At 48.6% G+C, this 16,133-nt stretch overlaps 1 protein-coding gene across 1 annotated transcript in view; it reads right to left on the bottom strand.

Annotated features, from left to right (window-relative positions):
• Positions 1–16,133, bottom strand: part of ZAN (zonadhesin) — a 70,267-nt gene that overhangs the window by 17,102 nt on the left and 37,032 nt on the right. Inside the window, exons 16-25 of the mRNA XM_083706481.1 lie at positions 15,794–15,908; positions 14,398–14,492; positions 12,643–12,819; positions 9,820–10,022; positions 9,267–9,411; positions 6,868–7,112; positions 5,944–6,108; positions 4,802–4,929; positions 3,034–3,305; positions 826–1,034 (exon numbers count right to left, since the gene is read on the bottom strand). Coding sequence (XP_083562607.1) covers positions 826–1,034; positions 3,034–3,305; positions 4,802–4,929; positions 5,944–6,108; positions 6,868–7,112; positions 9,267–9,411; positions 9,820–10,022; positions 12,643–12,819; positions 14,398–14,492; positions 15,794–15,908 — 1,754 coding nt within the window. The remainder of the gene's footprint in view (positions 1–825; positions 1,035–3,033; positions 3,306–4,801; positions 4,930–5,943; positions 6,109–6,867; positions 7,113–9,266; positions 9,412–9,819; positions 10,023–12,642; positions 12,820–14,397; positions 14,493–15,793; positions 15,909–16,133) is intronic.

Raw genomic sequence — 16,133 nt, forward strand, 5'->3', positions numbered from 1 at the left:
GGATTCAGAATGCAGCAGTCTGATTGGTCCTAGAACAATAGGATCCAAAATGCAGCAGTCTGATTGGTCCTAGAACAATAGGATCCAAAATGCAGCAGTCTGATTGGTCCTAAACAATAGGATTCAGAATGCAGCAGTCTGATTGGTCCTAGAACAATAGGACCCAGAATGCAGCAGTCTGATTGGTCCTAGAACAATAGGATTCAGAATGCAGCAGTCTGATTGGTCCTAGAACAATAGGATTCAGAATGCAGCAGTCTGATTGGTCCTAGAACAATAGGACCCAGAATGCAGCAGTATGATTGGTCTGCAGGAGCCACCCAATCCAGCTCCAGGTGGAAGTGAATCCGCAACCTGATTGGCCTACAGGAGAATCCCAGAATTAGCCAATCACGTGGGGCTCATTGTGTGAATAATGTATATAAAGCAGACATTCTGGGGGAACTTCCATTCCTCCTCACCACTGTGAGCTGAATAAAGAGCATGAAATCCACTCTCGACTCCGAGTATATTTCAGCAGGTCATGTTCCTCCCATCGCCCAACAGAGGCTTGACCTCAAAACATCACATTTAATAAATGATTTGCAGAAGCTATTGTGAGAGTGGCAGCTTCTTCGTTATCTGGACTTCTTCGTCCGGCTTCTCTTAGGAGCATCAGCCCGACAGCAACCAAGCCCCATGTCCCGCACTACTACTCCCATCAGCCCCAGACTCTTAATCTGAGGGTCCTGTGTTCGAGTCTCACACTGGGCAAAAGTTTCCTGCGTTGCGACTCTTACAATTCTACGGCTGCTGGGACCACGCTGGGAGTCCCCTTCCACTTACGTTGTAGTACTCGTTCTGGGTGCTCAGGCACCCGCAGTCCCGCATCAAGACGCAGCTGTCGTCGCTCAGCACGTAGCCCCGGTCGCAGGCGCACCCCTCCACGCAGGTCGTGGGGCGCTGGCAGCTGGCTGGGGCGTAGAGGTTGGAACAGGTGGCCGGGCAGGGAGAGGAACACTCGGTGTAGTGGCTGTGAGCCGGGCAGGGCAGAGCTGCAGGGGGAGGAAGGGGGAGGCGGGGAAGAGGAGACGGGGGGCTTTTAGGATAGAGGTATTTTCTACGTACAGCAACAAAGGAAGAACATATAGCGTGGCTCTTTTAGGTGCTAATAGGTCGCTTTTCCCCGCAATCAGCTGGGAGCATAAAAAAGCAGGGGTTTGCTATGGCACCTGCTCCTTACATTGAGAGCACTCTTATACTTTGGCTTTCCTCCCAAAGAACCCTGGGAACTGCAGTTTGTTCAGGGTGCTGAGCTCACCGAGCTACAATTCCCAGCACCCTCAACAAATTTTTTGTATTGATTTATTGATTGAATTTATACCCCTCCCTCCCTCCCAAAAAAACCCCTGGGAACTATATTTTCTCAGGGGCGCTGAGCTCACCGAGCTACAATTCCCAGCACCCTCAACATTTTTTTTTTATTGATTTATTGATTTAATCTATACCCCTCCCTCCAAAAACACCCCTGGGAACTATATTTTATCAGGGGCGCTGACCTCACCAAGCTCCAGTTCCCAGCGCCCTCAACAATTTGATTGATTGAGTTACAATTAAAAATATTGTTTCATCCAGTGATCTTAGGGGTGCCAGGCACAGTATCCTTCAGCCCCCAAATATTTCTACATTTCCTTGGATTTCCCATGACTGTCAAAAGTGTTTTAATAGTGCTTTAAATGTTCTATGGGGCCGTGACCTTTGCCACGTGACGTACTATGCCATCCACCAATGCCCAGGATCTACAATAGTACCATATTTTTTGCTCTATAAGACTCACTTTTGCCCTCCTAAAAAGTAAGGGGAAATGTGTGTGCGTCTTATGGAGCGAATGCAGGCTGCGCAGCTATCCCAGAAGCCAGAACAGCAAGAGGGATTGCTGCTTTCACTGCACAGCGATCCCTCTTGCTGTTCTGGCTTCTGAGATTCAGAATATTTTTTTTCTTGTTTTCCTCCTCCAAAAACTAGATGCGTCTTGTGGTCTGGTGCGTCTTATAGAGCGAAAAATATGGTACTTAAAAGTTGATCCCGTACAGCGAAAAAGGTCCCCTGCCTCTTTAATTAAAAGATTCCTGCTTTCAGGTTCTGCTTCTGCAATTGCTTCCGGCTTGGCAGCAAGGGTTCTTTAGCAGCTCATCAAACGGCCCTGAGCTTGCAAGCCTCTGGAGGGAGGCCTCCTCACTGTTAGAATTCCTGCTCCATGATTGCAGTCATGGGATTTTTGTCTGTTACATGACGGTATACGTTTTGACTCCAAGAGACAGGATGTTTGTGTTCCTGTGTCCCGTGAAGTGGGACTAATGTCCTTTTTCTCTTTGCTGTCTGATGCTGCTAGAGAGAGAGGGAGCCATGTTGCAGTGCTCCGTGTGTGTTTATATGTAAATAAAGTAGATTAGCCAAAATGCTAGGGACATGGGTGGCACTGTGGGTTAAACCACAGAGCCTAGGACTTGCCGATCAGAAGGTTGGCGGTTCAAATCCCCGCGACGAGGTGAGCTCCCGTTGCTCGGTCCCTGCTCCTGCCCACCTAGCAATTTGAAAGCACGTCAAAGTGCAAGTAGATAAATAGGTACTGCTCTGGCGGGAAGGTAAATGCCGTTTCCGTGCGCTGTTCTGGTTCGCCAGAAGCGGCTTAGTCCTGCTGGCCACATGACCCGGAAGCTGTACGCTGGCTTCCTCGGCCAGTAAAGCGAGATGAGCGCTGCAACCCTAGAGTCAGCCACAACTGGACCTAATGGTCAGGGGTCCCTTTACCTAACCAAAATGCTGAGTTGCTAAGGTCTGTCATGCAAGAACTGCGCAAACTCTGCGGATCGGTGTCAGTTGGCATTGGTCGCTATGATGTTCGGGCTGAAGAAAGCTTTTGAAACTCCCGAACGATCGACCAGGAGGGAAGGAACATGCCAGTTGGGCATGTGTCTCTGCCAGGGGTCCTACTCGAGTGTAGGCTGAACTCCTGACACTCAGTGTGAGCTGCTTTGGGGGCCTTTGACTCACGACAGAAAGTGCTGTTCCTCCACGAGATGCTGTCCACGCCTTGGCTCTTGCAGGCCTCCACGTAGGACTGGATGTTGTCGCAGAGCACGGAGCCCATGCCCTGGTACTCGCACATGTCGTACAGGCAGTTCTGGAAGAAGGGCTGGGGGTCGATGGTGCCGTGGCAGGGCTGGTACTTGGGCCCCAGGATCTCACGGCACTGGCCGCGAAGGCGCTCCATCTCCTGGGCCGAGCAGGGGGGCTCCAGGTCCTCGCGGTTGTCTGGCTGGCAGCTGGGGGCAGAAGGAGGGGGCGAGGGTGTTGTTTGTTCATTTTAGATCTAACAGAACCGTAGGGTTGGAAGGGACCCCCAAGGGCCATCTAGACCAACCCCCCCAGCAATGCAAGAATGACAACTACAGAATTTGAACCCCACCTATTCTCCCCCAAGGAGCTTAGGGGTTCTCCCCATTTTATTCTCACAATGACCCTGCAAGGGAGGTAAGGCTGAGGGTCATCCAGGGAGCTTCGTAGTGACCGAGTGGAGATTCAAACCCTGCTCCCTCCCAGGTCCTAGTTTGACCCTCTGACTGATGGGAGGTGGAAAGAACTGGTCTGGGAAGAACTTAACTCGCCCATCATTAATCACACAACATAGATGATAATGTAGGGGAAAGCTTTCTGTCAAAGAATCATAGGGTTGTTGGCAGGGACCCTCAGCGGTCATCTAGTCCAACCCCCTGAAATGGAGGAATTGCAGCTAAAAAAATCCCTTGCAGACGGCCGTCCATCCTCTACTTAAAGCAGAGAACCACCACCTTCCAAGGGAGTCTGAAAGTTCTTCCTAACGTCTAGTCAGAATCGCCTTTCTTGTAACTTTTAAGCCATCCTGTAGCAGGAAAAAACAAGAGTGATCCATCTTCCGTGTGTCGTCCCTTCAGATTTTGGAAGGTGGCTATCCTATCCCCTCTCAGTCTACCGTTCTCTAGGCTAAACATACCCACCTCCCTCCACCGTTCTTCATCAGGCCCTCAATCACCTTGGTCGCCCTTGTGGCAGCCATTTTGTGTTTCGCCACCGCCACAGCGGCATTTTGTGACTGCCACCCGCGGCAACCTCCTCAAAACCCTTGCTGTGCACACGGGCCCTCAAAGGCAGCCCAAGGGAGTTAATAATAATAATAATAAATTTTATTTATACCCCGCCCATAGCTGTCAACTGTCCCTTATTTGGCAGGACAGTCCCTGATCCCAGCGCCGTGTCCCGCTGCTGTCCCTTATTGATGATGTCCCTTAAATTTCCCGGGTTTCAAAGGAAGCAGCTCCTCTCCCTCCCTCCCTCCCTGTCGGCCAGGGAGGCTCCAACTGTGTTGCTTGGCTGCGTTGCTCACCCAATAAGGAGTCTGAGAACGACTGGGCGGTGGAGCTTGCATGCCTTGTGCCGATCAAATCGGCCGCCTTGCCTGGGGACTCGCCTTTGCTCAGCGCTTCCCAGCGGAGAGGGGACGGTGGTTTTCCTTGCTGCATCCCCTTTGCCGGGTTGCTGCGCTGTGGGAACCACCGCTTGAGGCTTCGTTTGGCTGCTGGCTAGGCTTTCTGCCTTTGCCTGGGAGGGGCTCAAAATTCGAACATACCTGCGCCATGAAAATCCCTTATTTTGGCTGCTGGTCCCTTATTTTTGAGGCTGCTGGTCCCTTATTTTCAAATCTGTAAGTTGACAGCTATGAGGTTCCCGCCCTCCCTGGCCAGAGTGCTCTAGGCCGCGCCATCGCATGCCCCTGCCTCCTCACCCTGGGTCAGTGTCTCCCGGTGCCTTCCAGCTGTTTCCAAACTGACTGGCGTTGGTGGCCAAGTGCCCGTTGGGCATCAGGAGGTCATCTCCGCTCTGGTTGTTGAAGCTGCCGCACATCCCACACACCTGGGGACAAGAAGGGGGAAGTTATGGCCTTTGTGCAGGATGCAATAAATCGGCAGGGAGACGGAAAACCAACAGGGAGGCTCTTGGGGTGCAGGTGGGATCCAGCAATCATTTAGACTTGGAGACAAAAGCAGGTTTGTCCCTGTTTCCCATGGGTTTCTGATAGCTTTAAGGAGCAGGTTTTCACAGGGGGAAATGGTGGGCCGAAAGAAAAAGTGCTTGGAAACAGACCGGAAAAGTCTAAAGTGCAGAGGAAAATTTGTGTAGGTGCCCAGGATGATAAACAAAGCAAAACTGGTCAAAAAAAGATGGCGAGGGGGTTTCAGAGGGTCAAAGGGATAGGTGGGCTGGGTGACCAGCTGCATATGGAGGAAAAACTTAAACACATTGCAGGATTCCCCCAAAATAGGCCAGAGGCAATTGTACTTCATCCAGCAGAGCTCTACTGCTACTGAAGGCAAATGAGCATAATGGTCACAAATCCAACAGATTCAGGATTGGCACTGTCCATAAAAAATCCACTTGCAGCAAACTTCAAACTTACAACTTATAAGAAGACTAAAACTTAGCACTATATACAGAACAGGACACCACACCAGAAGGAAAAGAGATAGAAAGAGAAAGTGAAACCCAGGCTCCTTCTGGCCTGAATATTATAGTCAGTGTGACCTTGACAGACAGATAATAGAACTAGTTTAAACCAGCTGTACTCAGCTTCTCGGAAGGTATATAACCCAAACAAGAACCTTCTTTCACACATAGAAGAAACCTTCCAGAACCCTCTTGAATTAAGCAGAACAGGATAGATCTCTACACATCAGATCAATACTTTTTAGACGAAGAAATGCAAACTGACACTGGGGATGCAGGTAAGAACACAAGAACAGGATGCTGGATCAGGCCCACAGCCCCTCTAGCAGGATCTGAGCACAAGAGCAACTCTCCCTTCCTGGGCCTTCCAGCAACTGGCCTTCGGAAGCAGAGCGCAGCCATCGCGGCTGAGTCGCCAGTTACCTTGTCAAAGTAAGTTCCAGGCAGCTGGATCTCCAGGTGATGGTTTCCGTCAAACTTGACCACCAGCCCGAAATTGGTCTCCAGGACCACGTAGATCCCGCTGGTGGTGATGGAGACCCCAGGAATGCGGCCCTCCACGGGGGTCCGGACACGTTGGCCATCTATCTGTGGTGAGACGAGAGATGGAGGTGGAACGAGGCTGTCTTCATTCATTCATTCATTCATTCCTGTACATCTATATCCCATCTCCCCACCACCCAAGAATTTCTTTAATCCCCTTTTAAAGCACCTTTTAAAGCAGGGACATGGGTGGCACTGTGGGTTAAACCACAGAGCCTAGGGCTTGCCGATCAGAAGGTCGGCGGTTTGAATCCCACGACGGGGTGAGCTCCTGTTGCTCGGTCCCAGCTCCTGCCAACCTAGCAGTTCAAAAGCACGTCAAAGTGCAAGTAGATAAATAGGTACCGCTCTGGTGGGAAGGTAAATGGCGTTTCCGTGCACTGCTCTGGTTCGCCAGAAGCGGCTTAGTCATGCTGGCCACATGACACGGAAGCCGGATGCTGGCTCCCTCAGTCAATAAAGCGAAATGAGCGCCGCAACCTCAGAGTTGGTCATGACTGAACCTAATGGTCAGGGGTACCTTTACCTTTATATCCCATCTCCCCACCACCCAAGAATTTGTTTAATCCCCTTTTAAAGCCATCTTGGTTTGCTGTCATCACTGCCTCTTGTGGCAGGGAGTTCCATAGTTTAGCTACGCGCTGTGTGAAGAATAACTTTCTTTTTTACCTCTCCTGAACCTTCTGACGTTCGACAGGAGCCCTCCCTGCCCCTCATAAAAACAAAGCAACCTTGCAGACACCCCCCCCCACCTCACAAATGACCTCTGCTTCTGCCCTCCCGCATTCGGGCAAGCGCCCTTACCAGCACCCGCCGACTTTTCTGCAGGGTGACCGTGGCTCCGGCAACCTCCACGGTCACGAGGCGGAGGTAGGAGGCTTCGGGCTGGCCCCGCTCCTCATTTTTGGCGGTGATGTTGAAGGCCGGGAGGCGGGGGTCGCTATGGCACAGCGTCACCAAGGTGTAAGTGCAGGTGCCCATGAAGGAGACCATGGTGCCATCGAAAGTGTAGTAGTGGGGGTCGCCGGCCACGTGGCAGGCAGCCACTCCTGGAGGACAAAGGGAGGGGGGTCAGGGAAACAAGGCGTCGGCCCCCTTCTCTTATTATGTTTATCTGTATTATTTAGAGTATGCACGTCTGATGAAGCCCAGCAGGGCAAAACAAGGAAAGAAACTAAGAAAGAGATCAACAAAATAGAAGATAAAGTGCAAGTATAAACAAGAAGAAGATCTGCAGAAGGGACATGGCAGAGACTTAAGAGCCTCGGACATAAGATTACCAGGTTGATGGACCAGAAGAAAAGGACAATAAGGACTGACATAACCCGAGACCAGGAAAAAGAGACGCTGGATGAAGATGGGAATAAAATTTTTAAAGTTTTATTTTGGAAATTAGTGTAAAATTAGTGAATATTAGGAAAAACATTGGAAGGAAACTATTTGGCTTTAGTAGAAATAATATGGAGTTATGTACAAATAAGTATTAAGTTTTAAGCTTTAAGGTATTTTATGGTAAGATAAGGTTAAAATAAATTGAATGACAGAATATAGTAGTGAAAGATGGAAGGATTTGCTGACTTAATTAACAGGTTAGGTTTTTTAAGATAAATTATTTAATTGAAAATTGAGTGTTATTAGGTGAAAATGCAAAGTTATAATATATTAAGATGAATTATCAAGATAAAAGAAAAAATGGAAAGGATTTGCTGAAATTACTAATTGAACTAGAATACAAAAAAGGGAGGTGTGAGGAGGTCAGGGAAACAAGTAAATGAAAGTTAAGATATGGATATGTTTTTTTTCTAAATTGTTTTCATATTTTTTTTATTTTGTGTGTGTGTATTTTTTGTTCTTCTTTTCTTTTTCTCTTTTATATTTTTGTAACCTTTTCGAAACTTCAATAAATATTATTTAAAAAACAAAAAAACCAACAACAAGGTATTATTCCAGGAATCCTTGTCTTAAGTTCTTTCGTCTGATACCTGCATGCAGCAACTATACTTTGCAAAGGCATATGTGGAACACTACTTTGCTGCAGGGATCCGTTGTCCAGCGGACGCAGCTGGCTCTCGTGTGGTGGTCAGGTGGGATTGCTATGAGGAATTATGCAAAATGCAGCAAGCCATTGTTTCAGCAATGAAAGCATTGCTTTGACCGGGTTTGAGTCCTTGACGATAATTTCTGATAAAATCCCACCATTCCTCTCCACCTGTGCCCCGTTTTCTCTACTGTCCATTTCTCTACGCCTGACAGGCACGTATAAGCATTCTAAAACACAGACCGGTTGCTTCACCAGGCATCCTGGGCCATAAAGGTAGGAGGTAACTTTGATGTAGCTTTTGTTAATCTTTAGGTAGATACTATCTGATCCCCACCGATCTGATCTGATCCTATCTGAACGCTGGAGAATGGATGCTTTTGAATTCTGGTGCTGGAGGAGACTCTTGAGAGTCCCCTGGGCTGCGAGAAGATCCAACCTCTCCATTCGGAAGGAAACCAGCCCTGAGTGCTCACTGGAAGGACAGATCCTGAAGCTGAGGCTCCAAGACTTTGGCCACCTCAGGAGAAGAGAAGACTCCCTGGAAAAGACCCTGATGTTGGGAAAGATGGGAGGGCACAAGGAGAAGGGGGCGACCGAGGACGAGATGGTGGGACAGTGTTCTCGAAGCTACCAGCATGAGTCTGACCAAACTGCGGGAGGCAGTGGAAGACAGGAGGGCCTGGCGTGCTCTGGTCCAGGGGGTCATGAAGAGGCGGACGCGACTAAACGACTCAACAACAACAACAGATACTATCTTTCCTTGTCTGTCCTTCCTTTCCTGTTCCCTGCCGGTTTATGACCTCCGGGGTTTGCTGAATGCATTCCTCCTTGATTCCTGTTTTATTTAGCCTGAACATGTATGAATGCTCCAAGTAGTCTTTGTAGTTAAAAGGATTTCTCTGATCTAACTTTGTCCCACGTGGTGGGTTTTTTTGAAATGCTCAGAGGAAATCTGATTGGTTCTTACAAGCGCATTGTTAAAAGTTCTTTCGTGAATAAAACGACCTGGGCAGAGGGGTGGAGAGGATTAGTATTGGCACTTCCTCCCAGAGTCTTTCTGGTCAAGCCTCGTGTGTATTTTATTAATCAGGGTCCAATCCTTCCTTTGCCTTCGGAATGCAACGCTCTGGGAAGGAGGCCAGGAGAGAAAAGGGGGCCTTACCGGTGTCTTGGCAACCCAGGAGCCCCTCGACGGGCTGACACTCCTGGACGGGGCTGCAGCTCCACTCCTCGCAGGTGATGTTGTTGAGAGGGGCACAGGTACAGCGCTGGGTGCAGTTGCTGTTCCCCATCCAGCTCTCACCAACCTGAGGAGCAGGGAGGGCGGAGGGTCAGTGAGGAAAGGACCCAGGTGTCCTGCTGTGAACCCCACCCACCGCCCTCCCCCACCTTGAGGAGCACCGAAGAACCTTCACTTCCAGGACCCTAGAGCAGGTTACACAAAGGATCCCCTGGGTAAGAACAGGTGGATCACTGCTCGTGGTTCTGCACCCTACAGGGTGGTGACCCGAAAATGGGTATTTTGGGGAGAAGGGATGCTTGTCTGCCTTGCTTATGCTACTCGCTGACGCACCATGAGATGAAGGAAGCCAGGAATAATAGGCCTCTCTTTTCACAAAACCCAGGAATCTTGGGTCATCTGCAGGAGGCAAACCCCTCTGTCCCCCTCCCTCTCGCCAGAAGGTACTGCCCGCTTGGGTCCCCCGGCTTCTCACCGGATGGTATTGGCCGCCGGGGTCTGTGCAGCCGCATTGGTCCAGGGGGACACACTGGTCTCCGCTGAGGACGAAGCCCTCGTTGCAGAAGCAGCCCTCCACGCAGGGCAGGTCGCAGCTGTTCCGGGAGGGGGGCTCCGTGCAGGTGGCAGGGCAGGCTGGGCCACAAGATGTGTAGTTGCTGCCAGGAGGGCAGTTCAGGGCTGAAGGAAGGAAGGAAGGAAGGAAGGAAGGAAGGAAGGAAGGAAGATTGAATAAAGCAATGATATTGTCCTCCTTTGAGAAACACATACCAGGACTTCAATCGATTAATGTCTGCAGGAGACTTTGTGGATATTTAAGTTACAATTAGAAAAGTCTTAATAATTATTCATCAAGGAAACAGCTTATAAGAAGTAAATAAGGAGTAAAAGGATAAAGGAAGTCTTTTATTTGGTTGTTTGTATTGTTGTATGTTATGCTTATTATATGTTATGTTCACGTTTAATGATCGTGGATTTCTGTATGGGGGGGTTATGTTATGTTGTAAATAAAACTTCCAATTATAAATTTATTAAATAATAATAAAAAGAGAACAAGAGTTCGTTTATTTATTTTGCAACTCCAGCATATTTTATTGCTTCCTGTTCCCCGTGCCATATCACTAACTCCAGCCACGTAAAACAGGAAGCAATAGAGCAGTTTGAACCTACAAACAATAAGCTTTTAATCAAAGACACAGTAGCCCTTGAAGTCTTTCAATGGTGCTTTGCTGATCTGAGCAAAGTTCGACACGGCACTTGGGCGATATGGCCGAAAACAAATAAATAAAAGCTACGAATAAGGTCCCAAGGAGCAACGGGGGCACACAGAAGGTTTATCCACAAGATACCACTGGTGCCACCATTTAGAAAACGGTAGCATGGCAGGCTCTGTAGTGCCTTTGTGATTTGCTGTTATTTTAGCTCATTGTATAAGAATATGAGAAGAGCGTGCAGGATCACACCAAAGAGGGGCCCATTTAGTCCAGTTCTCACAGTGGCCAACCAGGCGCCCCTGTTAGTCTGGCAGCCACAGTCCGGCAGTCAAAAACTCTGCATTCTCTGGGCCTGGGAACCCGATCACAGCAACTGGGACCCATAACCAGATGTGTGTACGGCCCCTTCGCGTACACAGAGCCTCAAGGAGAAACCTGCAAGCAGGAATCTGGGCTCAAGAGCCCTTTCCCCTGTCGTGATCAGGTGGGATCGCTCTGAGGAATTATGAAATATGGAGCGAGCCATTGTCTCCGCGATGAAAGCATGGCGTTGACTGGGTTTGATTCACTGACAATAATTTCTGATCAAATCCCACAAGCCTCTGCATCTGTGGCAATTTTTTCTACTGTTCATTTTCTCTACGCCTGACAGGCACCTATAAGCATTCTGAAACACAGGCCAGTTGCTTCATCAGGCATCCTGAGCCATAAAGATAGGAGGTAACTTGGATGTAGTTTGTTAATCTTTGGGTAGATCTTAAGGGCCAGGAAGAGAGTTCACAAGGAGATGGTAAATACTCTTTCCTTGCCATCCTTCCTTCCTTTCCTGCCTGTTTATGACGTCCGCGGTTTTGCTGAATGCATTCCTCTATTCCTGTTTTATTTACCCCAGAATATATGCATGCTCAAATTAGCTCTTTGTATTTTTAACTTTAACTTTGTCCCACGTGGGGTTTTTTGAAATGCTCAGAGGAAATCTGATTGGTTCTTATGAACACTGTGTAAAAAGTTCTTTTGTGAATAAAACGACCTGGGCCGAGGGGTGGAGAGGAAATTATTATTATATGCACCCCTCCCAGAGTCTTGCTGGTCAAGCCTCGTGTGTATTCTGTTAGTTAGAGTCCAATCCTTCCTTGCTTTGGGAACGCAACACTTCCCTCCTGCAGTTTCCAGCAACTGGGATTCAGGAACATGGCTGGTTCCAGCGGAGGAGGGAAGCCGAGCCATTGCGGCCAGTAGCCACTGTTAGCCCTTTCCTCCTCCGTGAATAGGTCCATTCCTCCTTTAAAGCCATCCGAGTTGGTGGCCAATCCTTGCCTCCTGTGGCAGGGAGTTCCACAGTTCAACTATGAATGATCTGCTTTCCTGAACCTGCTTGCAGGCAGCCTATGGGTGGTCATGGCTTGACTACTGTAATTCGCTCTACGCGGGGCTGACCTTGAAGCTGTCCCAGAAACTCCAGCGGGTGCAGAATGCTGCAGCGAGGCTCCTCACGGGGTCCCTGCCATGGGATCACATTCACCCAGTGCTTTTCCAGCTGCATTGGCTCCCGGTGGAGTACAGGGTCAGATTTAAGGTGCTGGTTTTGACTTTTAAAGCCCTTCACGGCCTAGGGCCCTCGTACCTACGGGACCGCCTCTCCTGGTATGCCCCACGGAGGACCTTAAGGTCCATATATAGCAATACCCTAGAGGTTCCAGGCCCTAAGGAAGTCAGATTAGCCTCAACCAGAGCCAGGGCCTTTTCAGTGATGGCTCCGGCCTGGTGGAATGCTCTGCCTCATGAGACCAGGGCCCTGCAGGATCTAATCTCTTTCCTCAGGGCCTGTAAGGCAGAGTTGTTCCACCTGGCCTTTGGCTTGGAATCAATTTGATTCCCTCCCCCTCTTTCTTTTTCCTTTCTCCTCCTGTGAAGAGATTGCTCCCTAATTGTTTTAATGTTGTATCTTCATCTTTTAAATTGTATTTTAATCAACTTGTTTTTATTATAGGTTGTTAGCCGCCCTGAGCCCGGTCTTGGCTGGGGAGGGTGGGGTGTAAATAATTAAAAAAACCTAATTATTATATGTAAATGAGAGAAATAATTACGGCAGAAGCTGCTGTTCCTCCAGGCGATGGGAATTCCGGCTTGGGCACACCTATCGGCGTAGGACTGCAGGGCGAAGCAGAGAGAGCCCGTGTCCCCCCCGGTGCCACAGAGATCGTACACACAGTTCTGAAACGCCCCCTCGGGGGGAACCTTGTTGTGGCATGGGGCAAACGGACCTAGAGCGAGGAAGGAGAGTAAATGAGTTAGTTGGCGGAGATGACTGGCAGAATCCGGGACCAAGGAGAAGAGTCGGTGGAAGAAGATTGGAAAAAATTTAAAGTATATCTTCAAAAATATGGTACAATTAAGGATTGTTCGAAAGATGTTGGAAAAAGAAAATTATGTGGTTTTGGTAGAAATGATATAAAGGATTAAGTAAAAATGAATTGATGAAAGAGAGAACGTAAAATTACAATATATTAAAACAAATTATTAAGATAAAAACAAGGTTGGAAGGATTTGCTGAAATAATAATTTGAACTAGAATACAAAGATGGGAGGTGTGAGGAGGTCAAGGAAATAAGTAAAGGAAGAAAGTTATGTAAAGGTTTAATCTGTTCTTTTTTTTTAAATGATTGTATTTTTTCTGTCTTTTTTATTTTTCTTTTTTCTTTTTTTCTTTTTGTAATTTTTAAAATTCTGAATAAATATTATTTCTTTAAAAAAAGAGAGTAAATGAGTTAGATCCCACACTGGGGGCCGGGTGGGCTACTGTAAGTTCCCCAAGAGTCTGTGCTTCCCTCGCAGAGTACCCAGGAATCATAGTTGGAAGGGCACTCCAGAGGTCCTCTAGTCCACCCCCTGAAATGCAGGAATTGCACTTGACAGATCCAACTTCCAACAAAGGAGAGCCGTACCATATTTCCAGAGCAGCCATTTTTGCTGCTGAACCTCTCTCCCCGTCAGAACGTCCTTCCTACAGTTTAGTCAAAATCTCCTTTCCTGCAATTTGAATCTATTAGTTCGGGCCCTACCCTCTGGAGCAGCAGAAAGAAAGCTTCCGCCTCTCCTGGTACGCCCCACGGAGGACCTTAAGGTCCACAAATGACAACATTCTGGAGGTCCCAGGTTGCAAGGAGGTTAGATTGGTCTCAACTAGGTCCAGGGCCTTTTCAGCACTGGCCCCGACTTGGTGGAACGCTCTGTCCCAAGAGACCAGGGCCCTGTGGGACTTGACATCTTTCCGCAGGGCCTGCAAGACAGAGCTGTTCTGTCTGACCTTTGGTTTGGACTCAGTCTGACCCTTCTGTTTCCCTCCCCTTATGGTTTTGATCTATGGGCTACTTTTAAAATGAGGCTGCATTTTAAATTGCATTTTAATCTGTATTTTAAATTGGGTCCCCCCCCCTTAAGTTTTTACTGTAATTTTACTGGGGTTAGCCACCCTGAGCTAGGTACCAAAAAATAAATAAATCATATAATATAATGCATTCAAGGGGGAAACGCTTGGAAAAATGTGTAAATTGGTCAAAAATGCATGCAAAATATTTTCTGTTAGTTACTCTTACCAAAAAGGAAAACGATAAGTTTAATATTTGTAACAACAGAAAGAAGTCACACCGAAAAATGCGGGCAAATTTTCAAGAGGATTAAACAAAAGCTGCTGAGGAGAGAAGGAAGATTGCAAAACCAAGAAACACAGAGAACAAAAATGGACGTATCTGTAACCTCCCCAAACAACCTGTCTCGAAAGTCCTGGCTCTCCTGCGGGAACACTGCTAAGCAGGTTCCTCTCCAGGGAGCCCAAATCTCACCTTGAGGGTCTGTGAGGATCCCGCAACTCGTAGGTTTCTTCGCATCGTCCTCGATGTCCTTGTCACACTCTCCTGGGTCTCCTGAGTTGGTGCAGCTGTGAAATGGGCACATCAGAGGACAGGGGGCTTAATGGCATTTGCATTGCCCGGAGCTTGTCCGGAGTTTTGGGCTGGGTTGCCATCAGTATGCCGATGACACCCAACTCTATCTGTTGATGGATGGCCATCCTGACTCGGCCCCAGACACACTGACCAGATGCTTGGAGGCTGTGGCTGGATGGTTACGTGGGAGCCGGTTGAAATTAAATCCTTCGAAGACAGAGGTCCTCTGGCTGGGACGGGACGATATGGGACTGAGGGGGCAACTCCCATCTCTTGCGGGGGCGCAATTAGTGCCAGCATCGTCCGTTAAGAGTTTGGGTGTAATCTTTGATACCTCCCTCTCTATGGAGGCGCAGATTGCAGCTATAACAAAGGCGGCATTTTTTCATCTCCGCCAAGTTAAGCAGTTGGCTCCTCACCTCTCTCGCCCTGACCTAGCCACTGTGATCCACGCGACGGTCACCTCCAGACTGGATTATTGTAACTCGCTCTATGTGGGACTGCCCTTGAGACTGACCCAGAAACTCCAGCGGGTGCAGAATGCCGTGGCGAGACTCCTTATGGGGTCCTCGCTGCGAGATCACATTCACCCGGTGCTATACCAGCTGCACTGGCTCCCGGTGGAGTACAGGATCAGGTTTAAGGTGCTGGTTTTAACCTTTAAAGCCCTATACGGCCTAGGACCCTCGTACCTACAGGACCGCCTCTCCTGGTATGCCCCACAGAGGAACTTACGGTCTGCAAATAAAAACATCTTGAAGATCCCAGGCCACAGAGAGGTTAGGCTGGCCTCAACTAGAGCCAGGGCCTTTTCGGCCGCAGCTCCAATCTGGTGGAACGCTCTGTCACAAGAGACCAGGGCCCTGCAGGACTTGACATCTTTCCGCAGTGCCTGCAAGACAGAGCTGTTCCACCAGGCCTTTGGCCAGGGCGCAGCCTGACCCCCCTCCTCTGGCAATCTGCACAGAATTTTGTTTATTGGTTGCCATCAATTTGATTTTAATTAATTAATTAATTAATTTTTATAATGAAATGTTTTTAGAAACGTTGGATTATTTTGATTGTTGTTAGCCACCCTGAGCCCGGCTTCGGCTGGGGAGGGCGGGATATAAATAAAATTTATTATTATTATTATTATTATTATTATTATTATTATTATTATTGCAGAAGGTCTATCTATCCTTACCCTCCTTTGTCAGCCCCCCCACACCTTGTCTGTGACCCACTTTCCCCAACTAGGTCCTAGAAATTAAAAGGTGGCCCTGGATTTTAGTTCGGACTGTGGCGGACTCACCCTGGGTCTGTGGCGCCCGGGACCTGCCAGCTTTCACCCAGCTTGTTCACATCGCTTCCGGCCGAGGTGCCGTCGGGCATGAGATTGTCATCAGACGATTGTCCATTGTAATTCCCTGGAAAAAGAAGAATGTGCAGTGAGGGGCGCAAGGAGAATGGAAGAGAAGAGCTCCCTTCAAAGGGAACGTTCACACCATGCGTTTAAAACACTATAATTGAGGTTGAATCCTGACAAGACTGAAGTACTGTTTTGGGGGACGGGGGGGCGGGTGTGGAGGATCCCCTGGTCCTGAATGGGGCAACTGTGGCCCCAAAGGACCACGTGCGCAGCCGGGGAGTCA

Source organism: Podarcis gaigeae (genome assembly GCF_964106915.1).
Source record: "Podarcis gaigeae genome assembly, chromosome: 13".
In the NCBI taxonomy this organism is placed as follows: domain Eukaryota; kingdom Metazoa; phylum Chordata; class Lepidosauria; order Squamata; family Lacertidae; genus Podarcis; species Podarcis gaigeae.